This window comes from Salminus brasiliensis, chromosome 2, assembly GCF_030463535.1.
Source record: "Salminus brasiliensis chromosome 2, fSalBra1.hap2, whole genome shotgun sequence".
NCBI lineage: Eukaryota > Metazoa > Chordata > Actinopteri > Characiformes > Bryconidae > Salminus > Salminus brasiliensis.
The window spans coordinates 47,113,551-47,129,896 of NC_132879.1; the positions used below are offsets into that span (position 1 = coordinate 47,113,551).

Here is a 16,346-nt window from a genome sequence, read left to right on the forward strand (position 1 = left end):
TGTCAAGACACATTTCTGATTCTTTACTTATTTTCAGTACATAATTATAATCTTTTATACTTTTTCCAAACCTCGAAACCTACCAAACTACTGCTAAATTACTGACAGAAATGTTTGACAACAAAGGGGTTCTTAATTTCAGCAAAGACAACAAATCCACTGCAAGGCAACGTTAAAATAATTTAAACTTAACAAAAACAAAAATACAACATAAATTAAATTAATTGATTAGATTAGATTAGATTAATCTAGTCACATACATACATGGTGTCCAGAGCAGTAACTGGTACCGTCAGAAAGCTCAAATAGGAAACGTTATGGCGGAAATGTTAAATTTGTGCTTCTACATAGTTTTTAATGTGAAGTTAGCAGTAAGCTAACAGTGCTGTATGTTCACCTTGCCACACTGGCTTTAATAGTACCCACTGTCAGGTACTCGGTATTGCGCCGCCCCACGGACTGCAAGTCTTTTTAAAATAATATTCATATCTTACACTTTGTGTGCTGCAGTTTTGCAGAAACTTCTTCAGTAAAACATTGAAATTTAAGCCTCTCACTAACTATTACATTTCAGTCCAGACTGCTTTTCTAAAACAAACATAAAACAAATCAGACTTACGGTTAATTAATGCTTTCTGTCCATACTTTTTTTGCATTTATTACTTTTTTGTTCGTTATTTGTGAGAGTTCTCTGAACTGCCCTCTAGTGGTCTAGCGGATGTAGCTTAACATCTATACCAGTGTAAAGGACATATGTAAGGATGTAGGCAGTGACTATTACATGTCTTTAAACTGGCATATTCTTTTTGGTACATAGGGAGTATAAATGATCCTTTAACAACACACAGTAAAAAAAACACTGTGCATTCTTCTACATTCTTCTGCCTATTTTGCATTTGTTTCCAGCAATACATTCTGAAAAGATTGGGGCAGGGGCATGTTTACCACTGTGTTGCATCACCTCTTCTTTCAGCAACACTCTGTAAGCATTTGGGAACTGAGGAGATCAACTGCTGTAACTTAAAAGTGAAATGTTTTCCCATTGTTACTTGATACACACAGCTGCTCAACAGGTTGAGGTCTCCTTTTTTATATTTTACATTTCACCATGTGCCAATGGTCTGTCTGGACTACAGGCAGGCTAGTTTAGCACTCAGACTATTTTCCCTTTTACTATGAAGCCATGCTGTTGTGATACGTGCAGAACATGAACAGGTTTGATATTGTCTTTTCCAAATAAGAAAGGTCCTCACTGAAAACGATTTTGTCTGGATGGCAGCATATGTTGCTTCAAACCCTGTATATATTGTTCATTGCTGACAGTGCCTGTGTATTACAGCCACCAAATGCCCTGTGCATTCCATGCACCTTATACCATCACAGATACTGCCTTTCAAACTGTGATTGCAAACAGCTGATACCAAGCTGGCCGATCAATCTCCTCTTTATCCCAAAGAAGACAGCATGGTTCAACCGTGCGTTACAGCCACCAATGCCATGTGCATTCAGTGCACCCTACTGTCATTATGAGCCCGAGCCCGATTTAAACCCGACATTTTTTCAGTAAGTAGAAAGTTAACACTGATCTTTTTAACTACAATTCTGAGTTGTTTGAATGCCCGAAATCTGAACAGTGCAACATGGAAGAAGCATAGTCCTTTTATTAAAACTGTAAAGAATGGAACTCCTAATTATTAAAACACACCTAAACATCGTCAAAATAGGCTAAAAACGATGTGTGGTTGACTTTACTCTAATGTAATTTAACAAGGTCTAAGAATATAAAATACTTTCTGAACAAACAAAGATTTTTATATGAAGTGTATAGTCCAAGTGCAAAAACGGCAAAATACACTGTCGGGTGGAGGAGCTGTAGTGGCGCACTGCGCAGGCCAGAGTTGGGTGATTATAACATTCTAACTTTGTATTGTTATATATTGTGATCATCATGCCACAGCTTTATATAACATTTTAAAAATAGCATTAAAAACCTAGGCCTACGTCACAGACCATTTTCTTGAACCTGGCCTCAGGCAGACAATCTAAACTCTAAAGACAGCATGTTTGTTAATATGTGGTTTCTTCTTTGCATGGTCGAGTTTTAATCTGTATTTGCGGATGTAGCGCCAAACTATGTTAACAGATAATGGTTATCAAAGGGCTTCATGAGCCCATGCAGTGATTTCTACCACAGAATCATGTTCATTTTTAATGCAGTGTCGCCTGAGGCACCAAAGATCATGGCCATCCAATATTGGTTTTGGCCTTGTGCCTTGTATAGAGAGATTTCTGCAGATTCTCTGAATCTTTTAATGGTATTATGAAGTGTAGATGATGAGAGGTGATGAAATATTTTATGCTGAGAAATGCAATTCTTAAACCATTGCACTATTTCACAGTGTAGTGAACCCCTTTCAGTGTAATATAGGATAGGACAAATCATAATTTATTCTACACATCTCCAAACAGGGTCAATCTATTCAGGTATGGATTACAACAGTTTCTTGGGATCCTGCCCATTTTAGACAACCCATGAAATTTAGGCATATTTCAGTTAGAGTTGACTACAAACAACAAACTAGGTTTGCGATCTGGTGATTTTGGTCAGTCAGTGGGTCCCAGCCATGTGTGTTGAACCAGTTGTTTAGATGAGTAAATGTGAGGCATTCAGCCGCAAGAACACATTTCAACAACTGTTAAGCATGGTGGTGGTAGCCTCATGCTCTGGGGTTGATTTGCTGCCAGTGGAACTGGCACACACTGCACAAAGTGGATGGAATAATGAAGAAGGAGGACTACCTCAGAATTCCTCAGAAGTCATCGCAAACCATCAGCTAGACGGCTGAAACGTGGACACACTTGGGTGTTCCAGCAAGACATTGACCCCAAACACGCAACAAAAAGTGGTTGCGGAATTGACAAAGCAGGCAAACATTTAGCCCTTAAAATTGTCTTTCCTCGACCTCAACCTTATTAAACTTATGTGGACTATGCCTAAAACTCAAGGAGTGTATATGTAGTGTACAGGTAGGTCACTCACCCAGAAGAGCAGGTTGAAGAGGAACATCATGTATTTGACGCAGCACAGGCATCCGCGCGCCATCCTCAGCTTCTCCAGCTCTAGCAGGAAGACAAAGGACAGGTCCAGATAAAACACCAGAAACTTTCCCCGGCGTGATTTGCTCTGAGTCCCTGCTTTCCCATCTGCCTGCACTGCGTCCTCGGCGGCCGGCGGACTGACCGGCTGACTGTGGCCCCCCGAACCTCTCGAGCCGTAGAAGGCTCCCACAGCCAAGCGCTGACCCCGGTGGGCAGCCCGAGCGAACTCCAACTCGGCACTGTCCAGAGAGGGGCTCCGCTGGACAGATGCGGCTGCGTTGACCTCACACTGCTCCATCATGAGAGACGGAGTGTCCCGAGGACATGACTTACACGGTCACACTCACACCCATAAACTCATATCCATAAACACTCATACACCAGCACACACACACGCCCATAAAAAACTCATTCACATGCACATACACACTCATAAACAACTACAGATGCTCTCATCTTCACTAACACTCACACACTCGCATTTCAACACAAGGCAGCACTCGGCTTCACAGCAGCACACACTCCCAAAAGCAACAGAGTCAGCAGGTCTTCAGAGTAAACACAACACACACATCCAAGAAAATCCCACGAGACCCTTTGGATGCGCTGTAAACACTTCGTGTGTATCCTGTCTGATCCACGGCCGTTGGTTCCTCGTCAAAAGTACCGCTATCACATCTTCCTGTCCCTCTCTTCACAGTCACATGCGACCTGCTTTTAACTTTTCACTCTCTCTATCTTTCTCTCTCTCTCGCTCTCCCTCTCTCTCCCTCTCTCAGTCCATTCATTCGCCGTCCTTCTTCTAACTCCGGAGTGTGTGTGTGTATGCTGTGTGTGCTCTCTCAGCGTGCTATTATTAGTGAGCAGCTCTCACAGCTTCCCATCCCAACTAATGCACTCTCCTCCTCCCTCTCTCTCTCTGTCTCTCTGCTTGTCTCTCCTCCTCCCGCGGGTCAGCCAACAGGACGGTGGGTTTGGTATACTCTTCAGAAGGTACGTCATATTTTAAAGGGGATTCATCTACATGCTGTGTTTGTGTGTGTGTGTGTGTGTGTGTTTTGTCAGTGAGAAAGGGGAGTCAGGACAAACGGCCAAATGAATGAAATAGCTTTAAGGGACGACATCATAGTATTACAACAGTGTGCTGTGAGATTAGGAAGCAGGTTGTGTGTGTGTGAGTGTGTATGTATGTATGACCTCAGGGGTGCAAATTTCTGTTGACAGGCAGGGTTTTTTTTGGGGGGGGTATTCAGTGGTATTCTCATAAAATCTAATACTTTATACACTATATGGACACAATTATTCGGACAGATCTCTGAATCCAGGTGTTTTATTCAGTCCCAATTGCTACAAGTGTAAAAAACAAGCACCTAGCCATGCAGTCTGCCTTTACACACATTAGTGAAAGAATGGGTGGTTCTAAAGAGCTCACTGAACTCCAGCGTGGTGCTGTAATATGATGTCACCGTTGTAACAAGTCAGGTCCTGAGATTTCTTCCCTCTTGGGTATTCCTGTGAGTGCTATTACTGAAAAGCATTTAGGAACCACAGTAACTCACACCACGTAAAGTTACACAGCGGGGTCGCTAGTTCCAGTGAAGGGAAATCTTAATGCTTCAGCTTACTAAGAACTGTATCAAACCAACACTGTAACAATGTTCCAGTGCAACACAGTAACACTGTACCAATACAACAATTTACTGCACAATGTAGCCATGCACCAATGTAACACTGTACCAAACCAACAACGTAACAAAGCACCAAACACTGTAAAAATACACAAATGTAACATTGTACCAAACCAACAACAAAACAAAGCACCAAACACACACTGTAACAATGCACCAAACCAAAACAGTTTATTGCACACTGTAACAATGCAACAATGTAACACTGTACTGAACCAACAATGTAACATGGATCAAACCAACACAGTAGCACTGTACCAATGTACCATACCAACACAGTAACCGTAACAATGTAACAACGCACTGTAATGTAACGCAATGTAACACTCTACCAAACCCACAACATAACAATGCACCAGCCAAACACAGTAAGACTGTACCAATACAGTTTATTACACAATGTACCACTGTGCCAAACCAACAATGTAACACTGCACCAATGTACCATACCAACAAACGACTGTATCAAAGTAACAATATACTACACAAACATTGAAACAATGTGCCATTGTAAGACTGTACCAAAACAACAATGTACCAATGCCTCAAACCAACAGAGTAACACTTTACCAATGTAACAATGTACTACACAAACAATGTAACAAAACCAAAAACATAACAAGGCACCAAACCAACACTGTACCAATGTAACAATGTACTACACAATATAATACAGTAAAACTGTACCAAGTACCAGTGTATTACACTATGTAACAATACACCAACAAAACACTGTACCAAAGCTACAACATAACAATGCACCAAACAAACACTGTAACAATGCATGTTATTAATTTGACTTTTGATTGACTTAAATACCTTATTTTATCATCAGATTGGTCATGATGTTCACAGTAACACAGCAACAGTGACTGGTTAGAAATGCATTAGCTAGCATTTTGCAGCTTTCTGCAACAGCAGTATTACACAACAATCTACTGTATATTAGCAACTAACAATCTATGGTGCTGCCCCACTTTCTATTGTGAGTAGGTAGCATTTGTTTGCATGTGTCTGACCCTGTCTTTCACTCAGACTCCCGCTGTACAGACAGATTGGGTTGGCATGCATCCCATAATGTGTGTAAATTATTTCTCGCTTTTTAGTACGTAACTCTATACCCATTCACTCAAGTATGATGTGATCCTGTTTAACTGTACACGTCTACACAGAGATACAAACACACACACTCCTTCTGCTGAATAAATTAAAGAAATGTAATCTCTCTGCAAAAAGCAGCAGCTCAGAGGAAATCGGCAAGCTTACTGCTGAAGGAACAGAGCACAGGTGGGTGGGGCCAGTATGAATTATCCAGTCGGAGTAGGTCCAGTGAGATGAGGAACACACACTCACACCTTTCCTGTGTGTACAGTCATGTAAAAATGTAACAAAATCTAAAAATGTAACAATGTACCAAGCCAACAATGTAACTATGTACCAAGCCAAAAACGTAACCATGTTACAATGTAGCAAAACAACAATGTAACAATGTTAATGTGTACCAAAACAACAATGTTACCATGTTACTATGTACAACAATGTAACAATGATACTATGCATCAAACCAATAATGTAACACTGTCCTAATGATACAATGTACCAAACCAACAATGTAACACTTTCCTAATGTTACAATGTACCAAACCAACAATGTAACACAGTCCTAATGTTACACTGTACCAAACCAACAATGTAACACAGTCCCAATGTAAAAATACCAAACCAACAATGTAACACTATCCTAATGCTACAATGTACCAAACCAACAATGTAACACTTTCCTAATGTTACAATGTACCAAACCAACAATGTAACACAGTCCCAATGTACAAATACCAAACCAACAATGTAACACAGTCCCAATGTACAAATACCAAACCAACAATGTAACACAGTCCCAATGTACAAATACCAAACCAACAATGTAACACTATCCTAATGCTACAATGTACCAAACCAACAATGTAACACTATCCTAATGCTACAATGTACCAAACCAACAATGTAACACTTTCCTAATGTTACAATGTACCAAACCAACAATGTAACACAGTCCCAATGTACAAATACCAAACCAACAATGTAACACAGTCCCAATGTAAAAATACCAAACAACAATGTAACACTTACCTAATGTTACAATGCACCAAACCAACAATGTAACACTGTCCTAATGTAAAAATACCAAACCAACAATGTAACACTGTCCTAATGTTACAATGTACCAAACCAACAATGTAACACTGTCCTAATGTTACAATGTACCAAACCAACAATGTAACACTGTCCTAATGTTACAATGTACCAAACCAACAATGTAACACTGTCCTAATGTGTCCTAACAGACGCTGAACAGAGATTCTGTTTCTTCGTTATTCTTCAGTCTGTGCGTGTGTGTGTTAGTGTGTGTGTGTGTGTGTGTGTACACAGGAGAGAGAGACAGAGAGAATCTGACCGCTAGCAAGGATGTCTGCTGACCTGTAAAAGTGTGTTGCCATGGCAATGAGTCATGGTCATGTGTGAGTCCTCTATTTCTTACAGAACTGATATTCTGTAATGAGGGCAGAGAAAAACACACACAGACACACACACATACACACACAACAAACTCTCCAATCTTATAGTATGCTCTTGGTGGTAATAAGTCAGCTTTAGTTGGCTGGGTTTGTAACTAGAACTGCTGTATAATTTAAGGGAAGCTCCCTCTGCTCTGCCAGATGACGCCTTTTAGTTTGTAGCTAATGATTAATGTCTGATGACGAGACCACTGAACAGTGCAGGTTCAGAGGCATTATTTTGAGATTTCTGCATAAAGCACTGGAGTTTAAAGCATCGGAGCAGACCTGGTATGAGGCTGAGGGCCATCTTACCACTTTCACACATTTCTTCACTATTCTATTCACCTTTTACCATGAAAACTGTTAATGCTAATTTAACACAAGCATGCGCTGAAGTGGGTGAATGTCCATGCCCTTGATAAACATCTTCCTGTGTTGGGAACAGCAAGTTACCGTCTTTTAGTTAGTGTGTGTTGAAATGTGTTATTGCAGAATGCTGACTCGCTGTCTTCTCCTGACTCTAAGGGTTCTCAGGGATCTCATTAGAAAAGGACGAGTTGCTAATTTTGTTGGAACTGAGAAGCAAACTGTACATCAGCCCTGAACTCTAGTACACCCAATTACAGGCCTGAGTCATTCATTAATTCATTCCACCTCTGAGAGCCCCCCCAACCCGACACATACACACACACACACAAACAGGAAACCTAAGCACAATACAGTGTTCGTCCCTGATGTTCATTCAGATACTAATTCTGATATGAGAACCTATGAAGATCAATTCTGATTTCCATGTAATTCATAATTTATTACAATATATATATATATATATATATATATATATATATATATATATATATATGTAATTAGTGTGATTACAAACATGATCTGGAATAGTGTGCTTTTGGGAAGTTTGAGAAGTGCAACAGTATTCATAAAGTAAGCGTCCAAAAATAAAAGCACTGTGGCCAAAACACTCCCATAGGAATGCATTGAAATGTGTCTGTAAACTTTTTACCCAAAAACTCTACAAGTCAAATTTCAACAAAACAAGTTTTGTTTTGAAAAAACACCTTAGCAACCGTCACCTATACCAAAGCAACACTTTTGCAACCACATAGCAACACATTTGCAACCAAAAGCTATACCATAGCAACTGCCTAGCAACACCTTAGCAACCAAAACCTTTACCATAGCAACACCTTAGCAACCATCTCATTCAACAAACACAGAGTTTTATGCTTTATGCTGTTTGAACGGATCCAACTCACGGTTTTTGTTTTGTTTTATTTTTTAGGAATGAATTGTGAAAATTATATCATAACATCAGTCTCCCCGAACACCAGCCGAGAGAATGTGTGTAGCCCCATTGCTCTCCAGTACTTTCTGTGAATGAAGGAGCTTTTGGACCAAAAGTTTGTGGACACAATTTTATTAGCTAAATGCATTTGCATTCCACCATTTAACCAAATGTATGTCTTAGCATAAAATACTTTAACATTATAGCAACAACCACAGCAACACCTTAGCAACCACTTAGCAGTTATTACTACACATAAACTACACACACATGTTCAGGGAACAGAGGTCCCTCAATGTAAAAATACTATGTGCAATACCCACCCCCTCCCACATGTGCATTTAAGAGTCATTTGCAATAATCTGTAAATAATATTGTTATTGCTTTTTTTACTTCTTATTTATTTTGTGTATATAGTGTAAATTATTTATCTACATTATTTGTAACTGAGTGTCTTGCTATCCCTTTCTGCTGTGACACTGAGAATTTCCCCACTAAGGGACTAATAAAGGATTACCTTATCTTATCTTATTAGAAAATAACTAGCAACACCATAGCAACCAATAGCAGAAGTTTAGCAACACCTTGCAAGACTTTAGCAACCATCCACTATACAACAGCAACACCTTAGCAACCAACACCTATACCATAGCAACACCTTAGCAACCACCTAACCTCCTAACACAGCAACACTGCTGAGCTGCAATCACACTCGCAGTTCCTGAAGGAACTGTACCTTCTAATTCACTTCATCATTTTATGCTCAAGAAACAAGAATCAAGCAAAATGCTCTATATCAGATGTCAACCCCCGGACCTTCTAGTCTGAAAACTGGATTTAAGGTTGAAGATTGCAAACACGTTTGAATATGCATGATTATGCCAGCTGAACCCCCTCCCCCCCATACATACACACACACACACACACACAACCTGCTACCCGTTTTAGGCACTACTAAACGGCACAATGCAACTCAGTGAAAATAGGAGTGCCAGACTTGGAGTGTAGTAACACAACCAAAAATATGATTTCAGAATCGACACTATATGTCCAAATATTTGTGGACACCCCTTCTAATGAATGAATCTACTTTATGTTGCACCCATTGCTGACAGATCTGCAAATGCACACAAACGCACAGCTGATCTAGTCCCTGTAGAGAAGTACTGCCAATAGACTAGGATGGCCGTTAGCTGAACACACATGTTCTGTCAGCTTCTGGTTGCAATGCCATTAACCTCTGGACCATGATTCCTTTAAACCTGCTCTGTGATGTCAAAAATGTGTGAAACAAGCAAAGCTCCAACTGTGTATGAGTGTTTGTGTGTGTATGCTGTACCCAACAACAGGATACCACACTCAGCAATCTACAGTCCTTATGCATTTACACAGCAACGGCTAGCATAAGCATTAACACACTTCTGTACACTTCGAGTGTCTGTGTGAGTGTGTGTATTAGCTTGTCAGGATCTAGACTCGGACTATTTGTTTCTGAAACAACTTTATGTTTCTCTGACAATCATATGCCAAGAAATCCACCTACCTGCCCACCCACACACACATCACTGACAGCAGCAGTCCCGCTGAGTGTGTATGTTTGAGGACGATTAATTAAAGAGACTCTGAGGATGGCAGAATGTGCCACTGCCACACAACACACTAATGAACATCTGCCTGTCAGTCTGCCTGCATAGATGTGCACACACACACACACACACAGAGATTCATTTTTATGTGGGCTTAAATTTGGAGTCATATGTCTTACATTTACCGAATACAGTATAAGTCAATGCTTTAAAAACACATTCCATGAGAATTGTCACAGAAACTCAAGAACTTCGCCTCCAAAGCCCGCTTCCGTCTATGTTAATGGTTGCAGCTGAAGACAATGGAGTGAATTCTTTACTCTTACAGAGAATTCATTCACCAAGAATGAGTACATGCCCATCTGTACACTACAATGTGAACTGGAATAGTATTCTTGTGCATTTTATAGTATTTATAGTAGTACATTTTTATTGTGTTTATATAGTATTTTATAGTATTTATATAGTATTGTATAGCATTGTATAGTATTTATATAGTATTGTATAGTATTTTATAGTATTTATATAGTGTTTTTATAGTATTTCTATAGTATTCAATAGTATTTTTATTACCATCACTTTGTAAACAGTGTCATAATGTGTCATAAGCTTGTTAAGTGAATTAGCATTTCTGCAAACAGCCACTGAACATGTGTTTTACTCATATTTGCACAGTCTAAGAGCCTTTTCACACCTATAAATAGGTTGTTCTGGTTCGATTCAATCAAAGAGTGTAAATGTGAAGCATTTCCCCATGGTTTGGTCTGTTTTCACACAGGGAAAAAATTCAAGTGCACCAAAATGCATCACCACAAATAATGTGAGAGCATTGAGAAAACCCCCTGTCTGGGGCAGGAGTAAGAAAGTAAATACAGAAAGAAGTTCCTGTGTTCTGGACTAGTTTAATATGGAGTAACGGCAGAGATGGAATCTGTTCATAGCTGTAGTAGTTAATTATCTGGGCAGTATACCAGATTAACACCTGGCAATGGGAGCCGTTTAGCTCAAACCTGTGTACACCTGATGGTTGGGTCAGATCGAGGTCACCACAAACTAACCACTCCAGAGTTTGTTTGGGACCGGGCAGTGACCACTTCTTCTCAATGGTCTCTGTGCGGTTGTTTTGGTCTGCATCCGAGTAATTACTGTATTCACACCTGCCCAAATGAATCAAACCAGGGGTAAAAACAAACTTTGACCTTTGTGTGAGTGTGTGTGTGCACAGCCCAGTACTGTATGTAATTTTATGTCAGCTAATTATTAAACTAGCAAGCTAGTCATAGCTAAACAGCTAGCTATTTCACACTCGAGGCATTACAAAATTGTATGTGTGCAAAAACAGCATAGGATATCATTTGCTATCAGTATAGCTAGGTCAAAGTCCCAGGCAACAGAGTACAATCGTACAAATCTTTCCTTGCTAAAGAAAACAAAATTGAATAGACTGGACTAGCTCATCACCACCAACAGGCCATTTGATGTTTTTAATGCTGGTGTGCTGGTCAAACAGCACGGCTATGCTGGCTGACCAGCTAATCCAGCACCAGACTCTGCCAGCTCAGCATAAACCAGCTTAGACCATCATGAAGTAATGCATGACAAGGTAACACACATCCTACAAATTCAATTATAGCCTTCCCCAAGTTATTAGTATCACACTAAACCTTGTATCTCCATTTTTGCCACTTTTCACTTTTTGACTTAATCTAAATCTGGCATTAGATTTTTTTCAAATATGTATGAAAATATGTAATGATAAATGGACCAATACAAATGCTTCAAAATGCATCACGTCTACATTGTTTGTATATTCCCTACATGGTGAAATGATACAAAAGTACAAGGTACAAAAGTCTGGAAAGTGCAAAGCTTGTCTGCGTCTAAATTACAGCTGTAATCTGACTCTTTTGTTCAATGGTGGCTGCTCTGCTCTCACGCACAGCTGGCAGCCTGAGCTCCTCAGGGAGAGTCTCTGTTCCAGACCCTCTCCTACAATTAACCTGCCATTAACTTTTTCAGGCAGACATGCAGTCCTTCTTTATGTTTAAATTCGTATTCAAATATAAATGAACCTTTAATTGAGCAAATCGGCGGCCATCGTGTTTCCTCCACAGCACAATTTCTTAAGTACTTTAGTTAACATTTAAGCTACACATTGAGGTTCTCACCATAAATGAACCGCTCCAGAGTTTGTTTGGGACTGGAGATGAGAAGAAAAGAGGTGGTCTCAGACGTTCTGCCTACTATATTCGCACCTGCCCAAAAAGATTGCACCAAGGTTGTAAAGGGACCCATTTAATCGGAAAAAAAAGTGCAGTGGTGAAAACACTATCCACATAAATGAAAAACTAGCTGAGCTCGACTCTATACACGTTTCTCTGTAACTACAGTCATTCATTTGAGTCTTTGTGACACCAAAACACCTAAGGGTTGTTCAGCTCAAGAAATCTGCTTACATGACATCAATGATAGCGGCCCCTAATATGAGAAAATAGTTCCTGAGTCTGGAGACTAAAAGCTAAAAAAGAAATCTGTGGCAGTTTCAGTTTTGTAGCTGCTCTGAAGCCGTTGCTCAACTTCCACTAGCATGCTGCTCACCTTCGACCAGTTCAGAAACAGAACAGAGAAATGAGCACAGCCAGGAAGGACCACAGCGACTATGCAACTCTGACGAACTCTGAAACGAGGGGGTAATGAGTTTTCTCAGGGAACAGAGATGTTTCCATACACTGGTGTTTCCACTACGACCCTCTTGCAGGCCTTGTGACAATATTGGCTTTACTAAATGACATCAGAGCAGGACTTATGGTTCTTAGAAAAGCTATTAACTGGCACAGTATAGGGGTGCATCAGCCCCCAATTCCATTAAAATGGGCCAATGTAGCAACAGGTATTTATGACATAAGAGACTAACTGCTCAGGTGACTGCAGAGCTCTCTTCCCAATCTTACCGCTCGTTCACACTAGCAGGGCCATGACTTGACTGCAGAAAAATACACATACTTGCAACCCTGGTTACATTTAAGCAGGAAATATTTATTGCATTAATGTACATCTACGCTCTTGTGATTTATAGCTACATGCTAAGCGCACATTCAGCAGAAACCTCACCGCAGCTTGTTTAGAAGAGCACTCTGCTCAGTACTTCTGTTCAGTAATGTCTGAAGACAGGAAGGTGTTAATTGGAGCTTTTTGAGCGGCTTAGAAGCACAACAGCAATTAAAACCCGCTCGACTGTGCATCCCTGAACACTGAAACATCTACCATGCTCAGTAGGTGCGGAGCAATCGCGCTAGACTTACATGAACGTTGATTTGGTTTTCTGATAACAGGACGTTCTACGCACTACCTAATGACTAATTGATCACCTCCACTCCACCCACACACACACACACATCCACACCCACCCATCCCTCATTACTAATTAATCAATTCTTACAGCCCCACAAAAGCTCTTGGGTGCGGTGGTATCTCCAGGCCGGAGTGTGAGGAGGTGTTCCTGCTGCAAGACAGTGTGTGTGTGTGTGTGTGTTTGTGTGAGTGTGTGTGTGTGTGTGTGAACTCCTAGGGGACGGTTCGCTCTGTGCTTTATATAACTGCAAGAGAACATCTTGAGTTCTGCTCACCACGACCCCAACAAGTCAGGGCAAAAGTATACTTCTGCTAACAGTGTGAGACTGTGTGTGTGTGTGTATGATGGGGGGGGGGGGGTACTTAACTTTCAAAATGTATTCAAAGTGGTTAAAACTGCAGTCAGTAATCAGTAACACCTCTGAAATTTACATACACCCTGCCCACTGTTAAAAGTCTTAGTCAAAGCTGGCGAAACAGTGAAGCGCTACACGACTTTGGGAAAATAGAGAAAATAGAGTGTTGATACTGTAGAGCGGCACATCACCTCCAGACTCGGCTAGTTGTGGGAATATGGGTTGCCGCCACAACCAGGCCTTGTAACCGCAGCTTTTTCAGTGCCAGTGTCCGCAGAACTAGAGCCCAAACGCAGCATACAACAAAACGAAAAAGGGCGAAAGCAGACAGGGACCTGCACTTGCCTAAAAGCTAACATCCATCGTCCACTCACTCGAAAAAAAACTCACTGATGTACCTCAGATAAAGAGCAAAACACACATCAGAACACATCATATTTAAACCAGTAAGACTCAAGCAAGACACACCCGGGTAAACGACTGGGGATGGGGTTAAAAGCTCACCAGCTACAATGTCTTCAGCCTGCTTACAGCATATTGCGCTGAGAGGACACAAAGAGAGGATGTCAACTATGTCCGGTGAAATGCTAGAATAATTACAGCGTATCTGTTACAGTGTTGAAACTATGCTATAATATGCAGCTCTGAAAAGTGTTCGGTGACGTAAACCAGCCAACAAAAGCAGTGCTTATCATTTTTTTTCACAAGCTCTCTGTAAAAGCAAAATAACGGTGGTAAAAATGTTTGATTTTCAGCTTTTTAACACTTTTGCCTCACTGAAAGTCACATAATAATTCTGATTTTAGAGGCAGAAAACAACATAAAAAAGACTCAATAAATGCATCCTTTGACACCTTTAGTACACATTTCATGTGCATTAGGCTGCTGATTTACTGCAGCTGCATTTCTACACATTGTGTTGTGGTCTTTTAATTTTCTGTTAGATTTACAATAATACAAATTAGGAGGTGACAGGTAGTGAGCTAAGAAGCCAGCTGATAGATTATTATTAATTATTTTAATATTTACTTTGGAAAAGTATAGATTTTTTATTTAAATGTTGCACCTGATAGACTGTTCCCACTCACAACTCACCCCCCAGGGCCCATGGCAGTCAGAGGACTCTAGGCACTGGCCCAATCAGTAATCCATCCCTGCAGCACAGGTTATCTAAGCTCCATCACTGTTGAAAGTCCCCTCTGGTGTGGTACCAACTGCCTGTGGAGATTTTACCTCATCAACTCCAACCTGTCATGAATGCACACATTACCACAGTGTTGGAAAAAAGCCCTGCTGATAACACACTGACGATCTCCTTTACCACCGAACCAGCTGCTCAACCACACAGCTTCATGTTAATGTACACTGAAGGAATAGTTAACATATATGCTGCAAGATAAGGGGGCATCTGCAGTGTCTAAAACATGACTTTGAAGATAACATGATGTTTGTGGACACCCTTTTTAATGAATACTTTCAGCTGCTTTAGGTTGCACCCTTTGCTGACACAGATGTGCAAATACACACACTCACAGCTTGTCTAGTCCCTGTAGGGAAGAAAGTACTGTGAATAGAATAGGACCCTCTGGAGCAGATATGCATGTAACTATTGGCACAATGCCTTATGCCAGGTGTGGGCTAGAGGGGTATAAAGCCTCTCAGCAATGAGCTGTGGAGCAGTAGAACTGTCCTCTGGAATGATGGATAGTGCTCCATCCAAAATTTTGAGATGCGCTGGGGAGTCTGGGATGAGGTGGAGTGGTGATCTTCCATCATACTGATCTCAACAACACTCTTGTCACTGAATGCAATCCTCCAGAATCTAGTAGAAAGCCTTCCCTGGACAGTAGAGAGAGTTACTTCAACAACAGCAGGATAAAGAAACCCAATACTTTTTGTCCATATAGTATAAAATGAAACAGATGATGACATCACTCAACCCATTTATTAAAAACAGCATAGTCATAAGCAAGGATAAGCCTTTTTTTACCAGAAATTTTACCAGAAAGTTCGTCCACTTATTATTATTATTTTTTAATATTCTGATCATTATTTTCTTGCATTTTATTTTTTCATCGATTTCCATTAGATCATTAACACTTGTGTAAAATGTGTATCATATTTGATACCTCTGTAACATCAAAGTGTGATTACAAAATAACAGTAAATAATATATAAAATATATAAATAATAACAACAGTACATAAAAACAATGATTACGTAAATAAGAAAATAAAATGCAAGAAAATAATGATCAGAATATTTAAAAATAATAATAATAATAAGTTGACAAACTTTCTGGTAAAATTGTGGCAACAGGAAACAACTGAAAACATCTGGTGAACAACTGGAGCACCCAAGAATATTATTAGGTATGTGTGTATAAACACTCTGTTATACACACACAC

General features: G+C 40.2%; 1 protein-coding gene across 3 annotated transcripts in view; it reads right to left on the minus strand.

The window, feature by feature from the left end:
* tspan9b (tetraspanin 9b) overlaps positions 1-16,346 on the minus strand; it is a 45,855-nt gene that overhangs the window by 20,972 nt on the left and 8,537 nt on the right. For 2 of the 3 annotated variants that reach the window (XM_072672993.1, XM_072672992.1), the window contains exon 2: positions 3,041-3,120. In XM_072672993.1, the coding sequence (XP_072529094.1) occupies positions 3,041-3,103 (63 nt within the window). In that variant the 5' untranslated portion in view covers positions 3,104-3,120. Of the gene's footprint in view, positions 1-3,040; positions 4,003-16,346 lie in introns of those variants that run through there. The other variant, XM_072672991.1, reaches the window with a different exon arrangement.